The sequence below is a fragment of the Manis pentadactyla genome, chromosome 1 (assembly GCF_030020395.1).
Source record: "Manis pentadactyla isolate mManPen7 chromosome 1, mManPen7.hap1, whole genome shotgun sequence".
NCBI lineage: Eukaryota > Metazoa > Chordata > Mammalia > Pholidota > Manidae > Manis > Manis pentadactyla.
Window position 1 is genome coordinate 153,677,157 of NC_080019.1, and position 12,749 is coordinate 153,689,905.

Consider the following 12,749-nt stretch of genomic DNA (forward strand, 5'->3'; position numbering starts at 1 on the left):
TACAACTGGAAGACCCAAAATCCCCCTTTCTCAGAAAATCTCAGAGGATTGACCAATCTGATTGAATCTTTACTTTTCACCCATCAGCCCACTTGGGATGACTGCAACCAGTTGTTACAGGTCCTGTTTACAACAGAAGAAAACGACCGGATCCTCCTAGAGGCCCGGAAAAATGTAACGGGAGCCGATGGGTGACCCACTCAGAACCCAGCTATTATAGAAGAAGGGTTTCCTCTGACCAGACCTGATTGGGACTTCAATACCCGGGAAGGTAAGGAGCACCTGAAAGTCTTCTGCCAGGCTCTGATGGCAGGTCTCCGGGGAGTGGCGAGGCACCCCACCAATTTGGCTAAAGTAAAGGGAGTCCTTCAAGGACCCGATGAATCCCCCTCAACATTTTTGGAAAGACTCATGGAGGCTTTTCGGCAGTACACTCCGTATGATCCGGTCAGTGAAGAACATAAAGCCACAGTTACTGTGGCTTTTATAGATCAGTCTAGTAAAGACATCAGGAGGAAATTGCAAAAACTAGGACTGCAGGACAAAACCCTGTGAGACTTAGTACAGGTGGCAGAGAAAGTATATCATAATAGAGAGACAGAAGAAGAGAAAGAGGGTAGGAAGCTGTGAGAGACTGAAGAAAGAGAGCTGAGGAAAGAAAGATGGCAAGAACGCAACCTCCATAAAATCCTCACCACTGTTGTGAGAGAGACCAGAAAACCTAAACCAGGGCCAGGCGGCAGGAGGCAACAGCTGGATAAAGATCAGTGCGTGTACTGTAAAGAAAAGGGACATTGGGCCAAAGAATGCCCAAACAGGAAAAAGAAACTTCAGCAGTGGGAAAAACCCGTCACCCACCCCAAAATTCTAACCATGCACGGAGACAGTGATTAGGGAGGATGGGGTTCGGAGCCCCTCCCCGAACCTAGGGCAACCTTAACTGTGGAGGGGAAACCTACTCGATTCTTAGTAGACACCGGGGCACAGCACTCAGTATTGCAACAAGCTGACGGACGACTTTCAAATCGGAAATCATGGGTCCAGGGAGCCAGGGGAAATAAATTGTACTCTTGGACCACCGCACAGATGGTAGACCTGGGAACAGGATTAGTGTCTCACTCTTTCCTCATGATCCTGGATTGCCCATATCCTTTATTGGGAAGAGACTTGCTCACAAAAATGAAAGCCCAGATCCATTTCTTGCCAGAGGGGCCACAGCTTAAAAGGCCCTCAGAGGACCCCATCCAGATATTGACTGTGAGGTTAGGAGATGAGTATAGACTCTTTGAATTTGAAAGAGAGAACCCAGACTCCGGAGATCTCAGCCTGTGGCTAAGAAAGTTCCCCCAGGCATGGGCAGAGACGGCGGGAATCGGGAAGGCTAAACATAGGCCGCCCATCTATGTTGAACTAAAACCACAAGCCACCCCTGTAGCCGTTCGCCAGTACCCTATGCCGAGAGAAGCCAGAGAGGGAATCCGGCCCCATATCACCCGATTCCTCCAGTTGGGGCAAATGTCAATCCGCTTGGAACACCCCACTCCTTCCTGTCAGGAAGCCAGGCACAAATGAATACCGTCCAGTTCAGGACCTGTGAGAAGTTAACAAGCGGGTAGTAGACATTCATCCCACAGTTCCTAATCCTTATAATCTTTTAAGTTCCTTGCCACCTCTCCGAGGCTGGTATACTGTTTTAGATTTAAAAGATGCCTTCTTCTGCCTCCAACTTGTGCCGAGGAGTCAGGAGATTTTCACCTTTGAATGGAGAGACCCAGACGGAGGAGTGATGGGGCAACTCACGTGGACCCAGCTCCCGCAAGGATTCAAAAATTCTCCCACCCTCTTCGATGAAACTCTCAACCAAGACCTGGCACTATATTGAGAAACTAACCCCCAGGTAACCTTGTTGCAATATGTTGATGATCTTCTACTTGCAGCCGAAATGGAAGAAGATTGCCTGAAAGGGACGGAGAAACTTCTGGCAGAATTAGGAACTCTAGGATATCGGGGATCAGCCAAGAAAGCACAAATCTGCAAACGACAGGTAAGCTACCTGGGCTATGTGTTATGAGAAGTGAAGAGGTGGCTGTCAGATGCGAGGAAAGAGACTGTTCTCCATATCCCCCCGCCTGAGACTCCTAAGCAAGTCAGAGAATTCCTGGGGACCGCAGGATTTTGCAGGCTATGGATCCCCGGGTTCGCAGAGATGGCAGCCCCCCTTTACCATCTCACCAAAGCTGGACCATTCTCTTGGGGAGAGAAAGAACAGAAGGCGTTTGATGCCATTAAGCTGGCATTGATGTCCACCCCAGCTCTGGGACTCCCCGATGTGACAAAACCTTCCACCTGTTCGTGGTGGAAAACAGGGGGATAGCCAAAGGGGTTCTTACTCAGAAGCTCGGACCGTGGAAACAGCCTGTAGCATACCTGTCTAAAAAACTAGATCCAGTAGCCACTGGCTGGCCTGCATGTTTGAAAATAATCGCTACAGCAGCATTGTTAGTCAAAGATGCGGACAAATTAACCCTAGGGCAAAATCTAACCGTGACTGTTCCGCATGTGCTAGAAAGCATAATCCGGCAGCCCCTGCATCGGTGGCTTACAAATGCTCGGATAACTCACTACCAAGCCCTGTTGCTCAACTCCGACCGGGTGACATTCTCCCCGCTGACCAGTCTCAATCCGGCCACTTTGCTGCCAGACCCCGATCTTGAACCCCCAGTGCATGACTGTCAGCAAGTATTAGCTGAAGCCCATGGGTGGCGTAAAGACTTGACTGACCTGCCTTTTCCAGATGCTGAAGCCACCTGGTTCACAGATGGAAGCAGCTACCTTGACCAAGGAAAGCATAAGGCAGGGGCGGCAGTGGTAGATGGAGAAAAAATGGTGTGGGCTCAGCCCCTCCCCGAGGGAACCTTGGCACAGAAATCTGAGCTCATTGCTCTTACGAGAGCGCTAGAACTGGGGTCTGGAAAGAAAATTAACATCTATACAGATAGTAGGTATGCTTTTGCGACGGCACATGTGCATGGAGCCATTTACCAACAAAGAGGACTCCTCACCTCCAAAGGAAGAGAAATAAAAAACAAGCCGGAAATCACGGCACTCTTAGAAGCTCTGCACAAACCAGCCAAAGTAGGTATAATTCACTGCCCCGCTCACCAACACGGGAAGTCCCACATCGCCGTAGGCAATAATAATATGGCTGATCAGGCTGCCCGAGAAGCGGCCGCAAAGACAGTAGAAATCTTCCTCTCTGAAACCCAACCTGAACCAAGCCTACCACCCTATCAATATAGCCCAGCAGATCTAGAACTAATCTCCAAAGACCGTACTCACTATTTTGATGAACAAAAGAGAGCCTGGTGCACCCGAGATGAAAAAATCATCCTACCTCAAGCAAGTGCCAAAGCCATAATCAAACAGATGCATCAGTGGACACACTTAGGAGCACACAAACTTACTCAGACTGTCTTAAACTCCGGGTGGTATGTGCCGAAACTGCAGCAGATAGCTGAATCAGTAGTTAAGCTGTGCATTCCTTGTCAAGAAGCAAACTCGCCCGGGAAGAAGAAATGGACTAGAAAACGGGCAAGGGGGAACCGGCCTGGACAGTTTTGGGAAGTAGACTTTACTGAAATTAAACCAGGAAAGTATAAATTTAAATATCTTCTAGTGTTTGTAGATACCTTTTCAGGATGGGTCGAAGTCTTTCCAACAAAGCAGGAAATGGCTGCAGAAGTAACAAAGAAAATGCTAGAAGAACTATTTCCTCGATTCAGGATACCTAAGGTAACAGGATCTGACAACAGACCTGCTTTCATTGCCCAGGTTGAAAGCTCTCCAGGCAGTCCAAAGGGAAGTGTGGACCCAACTAAAACCAGCCTACGAGCCCGGTACTTCAGAAGCAGCCCACCTGTTCCAAGTGGGAGACTTTGTGTTTGTAAGGCGACACCGAGTGCAGACCCTCAAGCCACGGTGGAAAGGACCCTATTTAGTGTAGCTGACCACCCCAACAGCAGTCAAAGTTGACGGGATCGCCACCTGGATCCACACATCTCATGTGAAACCTGTTGTCTCAACCGAAACAACTGACGACTATCCCACGTGGAGAGCCCAATCTACTGAGAGCCCTCTCCAGCTTAAAATCACCAGAGAACCCCTAAGATGATTGCCTTCAAGCTGTGCGCCGTTGTGCTGGTACTGTGTTCCTTACCCCAGGGCAGAAGTTCCAGCCCACATCAGCCTCACAACTTGACCTGGATAGTGATTAGTGGGGCAGGGGACGTAGTTTGGAGTGTGTCAAAAATAGCACACCTCTATTCCTGGTGGCCAGACCTATACCCCGACCTGTACAAATTAGCAATAGGTGCTCCAGCCAATTGGGATTTAGAAGGGCACACTGACTTCCGAAAACCTCCCTCCTCCCCCTCACCTCCTGGTAGACTAGGATTAGACCCTTGGGGAGGATGCGGAGAGCTTGGCAGGAGGAGCAGGTTAAAGACCCTCACCTTCTACGTCTGCCTTGGCTTCCATCGCAGCCGAGCCCTTAACCCTAAGTGTGGAGGAAAAGCTGATTTTTTCTGTAAAAGCTGGGGTTGTGAAACCTCAGGTGACACCTACTGGCAGCCCTCCTCCTCATGGGACCTTATTAAAGTCACCGCTAATTACACCCACCCAAAAACAAAGAACCAAGGGAACCCGAATTGGGGCAATGATGACGTGTGCAGGACATGGTGTCACCCATTGTGTATCCAGTTTACTTATCCCGGGAAACAGAGTACTGTTTGGATAATGGGGGCCACATGGGGACTAAGACTGTATAAAGAACGCTATGACGATGGAGTAACCTTCACCATTCGACTAAAAGTCGACACACCTGGCATAACATTAGGCCTCAAACCCATATTAGCCCCCAAAAGACAGCCCCTCAAGGCAACACAGCCCCCTAAGTCCCTTCCCTAGAGCCTGTTAAGCTTAGCTTGGACACCAGCCCCCGCTATAGAAAGCCAGCAATCCTGGCTCCTTAGTTTAATCAGAGGCGCTTTCCAAGCTATCAATAGTTCCCATCCCAAGCTAACTCACTCCTGCTGGTTATGCTATGATGTTGCTCCCCCTTACTACGAGGGTATAGCATTTGTAAATGCTCTCAACCAGTCTTCTGACCCCTCCCAGTGTAGATGGCAACAAAAAGGGCCAAAACTCACTTTATCCTCTGTAAGTGGGCAAGGAACCTGCATTGGGAAAGTTTCTAAAGCTTACACCTCCCTCTGCAACAGGACAGAAGTAGTAAACACCACCCCAACTTATTATATTCCCCCATCTAACGGGTGGTGGGCTTGCCAAACCAGAGTCACTCCATGTGTTCATTCCCAGAAGTTAGACGAAACTTCTGACTTTTGTATTCTAGTACTGTAAGACCCAACCACCTTATTCCGGTCTGCGCTTCCCCCCCAGTGAGGAGACGAAGGCCACAGCAGATCGATGCAACAAGCAAGAGGTTTATTGTTATTCCAGCTAGCTGGGGTCCAAGTGTCTGCCCGACACAACGGGTTTCAACAAGGACCCCGAGCACTTAGAACTAAGGGTTTATATAGCATTTTCAAAGCACTTAACTCATACTAATTCCCCACAGCTATACATTATTCATACATCCTGGGGTTAGGCAGGATAAGACCATTCAATTGTCAGGGCGGATATAAGACCATTCTTTAATTGTCAGGGCGGATATACATCCTGGGTTAGGCAGGATAAGACCATTCTTCAATTGTTAGGGTGGATATACATCCTGGGGTTAGTCAGGATAAGACCATTCTTTAATTGTCAGGGCGGTTCCGCCTTATTCCGGTGTTTATGATTGATTAACTTGTTTTTCTATTCTTACAGTACAATTAATACCCCGCCTCATTTATCATTCTTATGACAAAGTCCTGTCCCAACTAAGCCAGTCTCCGCCTCGAGTCAAACGGGAACCCGTGAGTCTGACTATTTCCCTCTTACTAGGCCTCGGCCTAGGGGCGGTGGGGGTAGCCACAGGGGCATCCTCACTAGTTCTCCAAAACCAGCATTACAACAACCTCAGAGAAGCCATAGACGCAGACTTGGAAGAGATAGAACAATCTATATCCACCCTGCAAGACTCTTTAACTTCTTTGTCAGAGTAGTCCTATAAAATAGGAGATGTTTAGACATGTTATTCCTCCAACAAGGCGGACTGTGCGCTGCCCTTAAAGAAGAATGTTGCTTCTATGTAGATCATTCAGGAGTAGTAAAAGACTCCATGGCCAGAGTTAGAGAAGGGTTAGCTAAAAGGAAAAGAGAAAAAGAACAAAACCAAGGGTGGTTTGAGTCCTGGTTCAACTCCTCGCCTTGGTTCACTACCCTCATCTCCACTCAAGTAGGGCCTTTAATAATCTTAATATTAATTCTAAACTTTGGCCCCTGCATCCTAAACCGCCTAGTTACCTTTATCAAAGAATGCATTAGCACCATACAAGTCATGGTGTTGAGACAGAACTATCAGCATTAACCAAACAGATGACCTCTAATTTCATGATTGAAATAGTTACAAAAAGAAGAGGGGAATGTAAGAATAGAAATAAGTTAGCATAAGAGTAGCCATTTTAAGGGCCTAGAAACCGTTTTCTGAGTTTGTGACTTAAAAAGAAAAACTGGAGCTGGGTAAGGCCCAGAAAAACAAGTTAATCAATCATAAACACCGGAATAAGGTGGAACCGCCCTGACAATTAAAGAATGGTCTTATCCTGCCTAACCCCAGGATGTATGAATAATGTATAGCTGTGTGGCATTACTATGAGTTAAGTGTTTTGAAAATGCTATATAAACCCTTAGTTCTAAGTGCTCGGGGTCCTTGTTGAAACCCGCTGTGTCGGGCAGACACTTGGACCCCAGCTAGCTAGAATAACAATAAACCTCTTGCTTGTTGCATTGATCTGCCGTGGCCTTCGTCTCCTCACTGGGGGGAAAGCGCAGACCGGAATAAGGCCGTTGGGTCTTACAAACCCAGCACCTTTCCCTAATAAAGCGGAATTCTCCGGTGAATTGCTGCTATGTGTCGCTCCTTTCCTTTCACAGACAAAATTGTATTTTAAAATCTTAGGAAAGAAATAGAAATTATAAAGATAGAAGCAAATGTAAATTATAGAACTGAAAATAAAGTAACAGAAGTTTAAAGCACACTGGAAGAATTCAATAGTAGAATGGAAATAACAAAAGATGGATTCAGGGAAGCTGAGGACAAATCAGTAGATTTATCCAATCTTAACAGAGAAAACTGACTGGGGGATAAAATAAAGACTAAAGGATCAGTGTGGGGAGCGGGCTATGCCCTTTCCCCCACTTGCTGATGTGGCGGGAATGGAGAACAAAGAACATCCTGTTTACGCATTCCATGAGCAACTGAAGGAGCCCTGCTGTGCCTACCTTTGCCCGGCTACTGCCCGGCTACCGCTGACGTCAATACTGTGCTTGATTGTCTTTTGGATAATGCTATTTCCTGGGATAGTGTGCTTCTTTGTTGTATAAATACTCTGGACTCTAATAAAGCTTTGCTGGCGACACGCAGGAGCCTCCGCCCTCCCAGTTCTTTCTGTCTTTCTTTGTTTTCTTCGCCCCTACTCCACACTTCAGGACCTGCTCGACTCGGCGCAGCCGGACCACGTCAGATCAGTAGGATGATAACATAAAATCTTACGTTGTGTGTCATCAAAGTTCCAGAAAAGGAGGAAAAAGAGAATTGGTCTGAAAGAGTATCTGAAGAAAATTGCCCAAAACTTTCAAATTCAGTGAAAGACACAACACATATAAGAAACTGAGTGAACCTCAAACAGAGTAAATCCAAAACATTTAATGCCAAACACATCATAAACTTCTGGGGAAAACAAAAAAGAAAGAAAAATCTTGAAAGCAACCAGAGAGAAATGGAACATTAACTGTAAAGGGCACAAATTCTAATGACAGATGGTTTCTATTTGAAGCCAAGGAGGCCAGAAGGAAGTGGTACACCATTGCTGAAGTGGTCAAAGAATTTTCAGACCAGAATCCTCAATTGAACAAAATAAGCCTTCAGTATGAAAGCAAAATAAAGACATTCACAGATGAAGGAAAACTCAAGGAATGGGTCATTAGGAGATCTAAAAATTAGCTATTAGAGATTCTTGAAAGAGAAAAAAAATTATAAAAGAGAAACTTAGGTTATCAGGAAAGAACAAAAACCAATGAAAAAAGCAAAATAAATGTGGATACATACAAGTATTCTCTTTAAAATTTCATAGCTCAAAGATTAAAACAGAAATGACAGTCAAAAGATCCTTTGGCATCTGTTATTTGGCCTGAACAGTGTGTAAAATAGTATGAAGGTTTTCAGAGAAAGCATATATTTCTCACTAAACTCCCAATCCCTCTTGTTTTATACCTAGCCTAATTCACCCTATCCCAGTATCAATTCTTGTTTAAAGTGAGGCTTAAAAGGTTGGTAGAACTTTCATGAGTGGGTCAGAAAGGGTTGGTAGAATTTTTATGAGTGGGATTACAAGGGATCAGAGTTAGAAATAGCACATAGATTTTCAGAGCAATAATTCATTTATTCTCCCACCTGTGAAGGAGTTATCAAATATCTGTCACATTTTCTTTGTGTTCTGAGAACTAAAATGTTTTGAAAACATAAAAGTGTACTTCATCATATGCAAAGTGTACTTACAAAATAATTGCTTTGTTGTGTATTAAGTTAAATGGAATATATTTATGGAAAATTGAGTATTTTACTTTGTTTTTTTCTGAGCATGAGAGAAAAGGTAACACTGTACTTTTACAGAATATAGAAGTGCAGACATAAATATGTTTATAAAAGACCATAGACTATGAAAATACTTTCGTTTTCTCTTAATCTTATAAATAGCTACAAAACAGAAGGAAATAAATTATTCCTTTCTTACTGGAGCTTTTTGCATGTCCACAACAGATGTTGTTTCCACAAATCAGTTTATAATTTCTTTCATAACTCAGAAGAACAACCCTTCAATTTATAGTCATGAAATATATATAGTGCTGCATATAATTCTGGTAATTATGTAACAAAACTGCACTTTGCTATATGAAAACCTTCACCATCAATCATTCAGTTTAGTGTTGGGGCAACTTAATCTTCTGTTGCACCAGCTGTGCAGGACTCAGCCACAAACAACAGATTTGCCAGACTTCCACGGAGTTAAATGTAAATGATCAGCGTGAAAGATAATAGATTGCTGGTCACCTAGCCAGCTAGTTAAATAGAGCTGATCTGTACTGCATGCAATGAATGCAAAGTTGTTTTATTTGGTGGGGTGGAGTGGGGGAAGGTACGCATAATCAATTATACAGCCTGATACTCCAAAATACTTGTCACCTAGTTTACAAAAGATGATAACTATAGTTACAGTAAGTATTTTCCTTTGTAAAAACATAGCTCATATGTTTGAATTTGATGCTATATCTTAGACTCTTGGATTAAGAGGACTTTATTTTAGATCCCACAGTTCAGAATGAAACAATTGTAATTCATAAGTAGTTGGGAGAAGAAATGGAGTATTTAGTTTAGGAAAATTATAACCCCTAAATTTAGAGCCTAGGGTCACATTCATCATTTCTCAGTTTATTTAAAATTATGTTCATCTTATATCTTACAGACATGTAGTAGAATTTCATTAATGATAAAGTGATTAAGTTGAATACTAGAAAACTTTCATCTTAATATTTTACATTGCTTAATAATTTATATTTTTAACAGTATTTTTTTCTATTCATTATTTTATTTGAAGCTTAAATGTTTTATAAAATAGCTAATGCAAGCTTACCAGTCCCACTTTGTAGGACATTGCAATGCAGAGAAGGAAAATAACTGTCCAAGTCTTATAGTATGTAGGTGGAAAAGGTCAAAACACAAGTCAATTTTACAATTTTGATAACTTTTATTCAATGACTGCATAAAACTGTATATCCTTGCTATTTTTTATAATGCACCTAAATGCATTATACTGGAAATATATGCTTTACGAAGTATTACAGGTTTCTATATATTCAAACTTCTATCAAATATACTGATTCACTTTGTGTCATAACAGTAAGCCAGAGGAGAACAGAGAGAAATCAGTTTCCATGGTAGATTCCTGGGGCTGAGAACACATAATGCACTGAGACCAGTGGCACAAATCACATTGTCTATGAACCTGAGCAACTGAAATTACATATCCCTTGTCTTAGTTCATCTGTTTTGTGTGATATCAAGGGTTCAAGCATACTTCTGGATAATAAATGAGAAGCAGGACTTTTAGATCTGTCAATTGAGTTTAGCCAATCAAAAAATAAAAACACACATGTTTAGAAAACAAAATCCTAAGAGGCCAAAGGGTTGAAACTAAATCTTAAAATCATTAGCATGTTAGGCTTTAGATGAGACTAGAGGATGTGCCAGGCCCGCAGTCAGGCATGGTATCTCTACACAGAAAGTGAAGACATAGAGTCAGTGATGCAAAGTGTATGTTTTGAATCTTAGCAGGGCTAATAGCTTATATTGAAAAAGAGATAGGAAGATGAGGTACTATATTCTGTCCTGAAAGTGGGATCTGCCTGCATGCCTTGTCCCACACTTTCACCTAATTTTTCTCATATGGATCAGTGATGCCTGGATGGAAGCAGCTCCCCAAGCAAGGCAAGGGCTTTGCTGCTTCAGATATTGTTCCAGGTGAAAGGGGGAAATGAGCACAGACCCAGGCTAACTTTCAAACTTGGTTTTTAATCTTGAGGAGATAAAAATCTAGCACAGTGAAAACACTGAAAGACCCTGAGATACGGACCTCACGCGTTACCTGTGGCCAGCTCACAGATGTCTAATCTCACCTACTGTCTGCAGAGCCAAACTACCACCTTCGTACAGGCTTGGGTTTTTAATTTTGAACTGGAACACTTAAGACAGGAAATATATGACATGCTAGCATTTGACATCTGACATTTGGTCAGTGTCTATATACAAAGAGTGAAAAAAAAAGTGTAGTTCTCCAAAAAATTGATGCTACTGAAAAAATTACTTGAACTTTTAGGTACTTTTAATAATTCTTAAAAAAATACCAGGTTGAGATATGTATTTTCTATACATATAAATGTGGTTTATCTGGTAAGGATCTTTCCTTGATAACTTCTCAACACACAAAATTTAGGGAAGCATACATTTTTTTTTTAATGGAGCAATGCATTGTTTTCATTTGTTGTAAAACAGAAATTTTAAATAAACATTTTGTTTCTCCACTTACTTATTTTTGCTTTGTTGCCTGAGCTTTTTGGAATTCAAGATCCTTTTTGAAGTTTATTCATTGTATAACTTAATTTCCTTGTTTATCCAGCATTTAGATTTAAAGTAGACTTCAGCTACTTAACCCAATTATAATAATCCCCTACCAATCTGTTATACTGCTGCGTTATGTTAAAAATCAAAGAGGGGCAGACAAAATACTTTCTAAATTATAAATCTATAAAATCTATTAGGGTTACAATTTTACTGAGATTATAGAAATACAAGTTTAAAAGAAAACTCTGTTCCATAAATATAACTACGACTTCTTATAACACACACAGTAACTGTGCTGGTAATAACTGTATGAAAAGTAGAGCAGTGCACAAGGCATTTCCAATGTAAATGTACCACACCAGTGTCAAACACTACAAGTTTTCTACTCTGTCAAAAATTCAGAAACAGTGAAAACTAAGACCAGATCAGTTACACAGTATTTAGTAAGAGTTTATTGTGCACAAAAAACAGTTTGAAAATTTGGAGACTTCAAATCCAAAACTGATTTGAAGCTCAGAGGCATGGCATTACAAGATGGCTTATAAAGTGAAAATGAGGGAGTTGTTTAATTTTTACAATAATTGGTTATTGTAATGGGGGTTTCCAGATGGCAGGGGATTGATAAAAAGTGATTTCTTACACCATTTTTGGAAGATGATTTAAGTTTCTTTTATGATATCAAAGGCATTTATAAGAAATAACTTAAATTACAACTAAATTTAAGTGTGACTTAAGTTACAACTTGCTGCAGTTCATGAAGGAATTTAAATTTAGTTTTGTTATATGCCTTAAATGGTTTTGTCTTTTTGGGTGATTTTCAAGCCTGGTCTCCATTTATTTTATTTTAATACCTCCTATCCTAATATATGACTTAAAGGGGTGTCACTTCAGATTTGGCCTACAATTTGGGTGTCAGTTTTAAAGTTTACCATTAATTAACACTACATTTCATTCATAAAAATACATGATGAAAAAACTGATTTGGAAACTAGAGGAACATGCAGACATCACAGTATAAGGGAAGCATGTATTTTGCAGCAGTGGGTTGAAGAGATACATTTGTGGAAACAAGTACCATGGTTTTAGCAAAGGTTATAAAGCTCCAGTTGAGTAATGTCTGTAGCTTCCAGGCGCACCAGAATCCACTGACAAGAACCACTGGGGCAAGTTGGAAGGGAAAGTTGCAGCTGCTCTGAGATCTTTCAAGGTGGCAAAGTTTTAACCTGAGTATTAAGTTTGATGCTACAGCAACTGGATAGCATATTAGCCTCTCACTGACTTGTCCATTTGCCCAGTGGTTTCTACCAATGATTTCCTATAGGAAGGCAACAGAGTCTGTTGTCAGGATATCCTGCTATCTGCCTATATTAGAAATTCTGATATTGATAATCTGAGGCTCCTTGAACAAGAT

At 42.1% G+C, this 12,749-nt stretch overlaps 1 protein-coding gene across 1 annotated transcript; it reads left to right on the forward strand.

Annotated features, from left to right (window-relative positions):
• The first annotated feature begins 1,942 nt into the window (after window positions 1-1,942).
• On the forward strand, window positions 1,943-6,164 carry LOC130679536 (uncharacterized). Its single transcript, XM_057488541.1, has 4 exons — window positions 1,943-2,044; window positions 2,398-3,135; window positions 3,832-3,907; window positions 5,887-6,164. The coding sequence occupies exons 1-4, from the start codon at window positions 1,943-1,945 to the stop codon at window positions 6,162-6,164; spliced, it is 1,194 nt and encodes a 397-aa protein (XP_057344524.1).
• Window positions 6,165-12,749: the final 6,585 nt, after the last annotated feature.

Bases quoted from the DNA above. Each gene is read 5' to 3' on its own strand.
- LOC130679536 (XM_057488541.1), top strand. From the start codon at position 1,943: ATGGAAGAAGATTGCCTGAAAGGGACGGAGAAACTTCTGGCAGAATTA. The intron at 2,045-2,397 runs GTAAGCTACCTG...CTTACTCAGAAG, and splicing joins CACAAATCTGCAAACGACAG to CTCGGACCGTGGAAACAGCC. The intron at 3,908-5,886 runs GCAGCCCACCTG...CTATTCTTACAG, and splicing joins ACGAGCCCGGTACTTCAGAA to TACAATTAATACCCCGCCTC.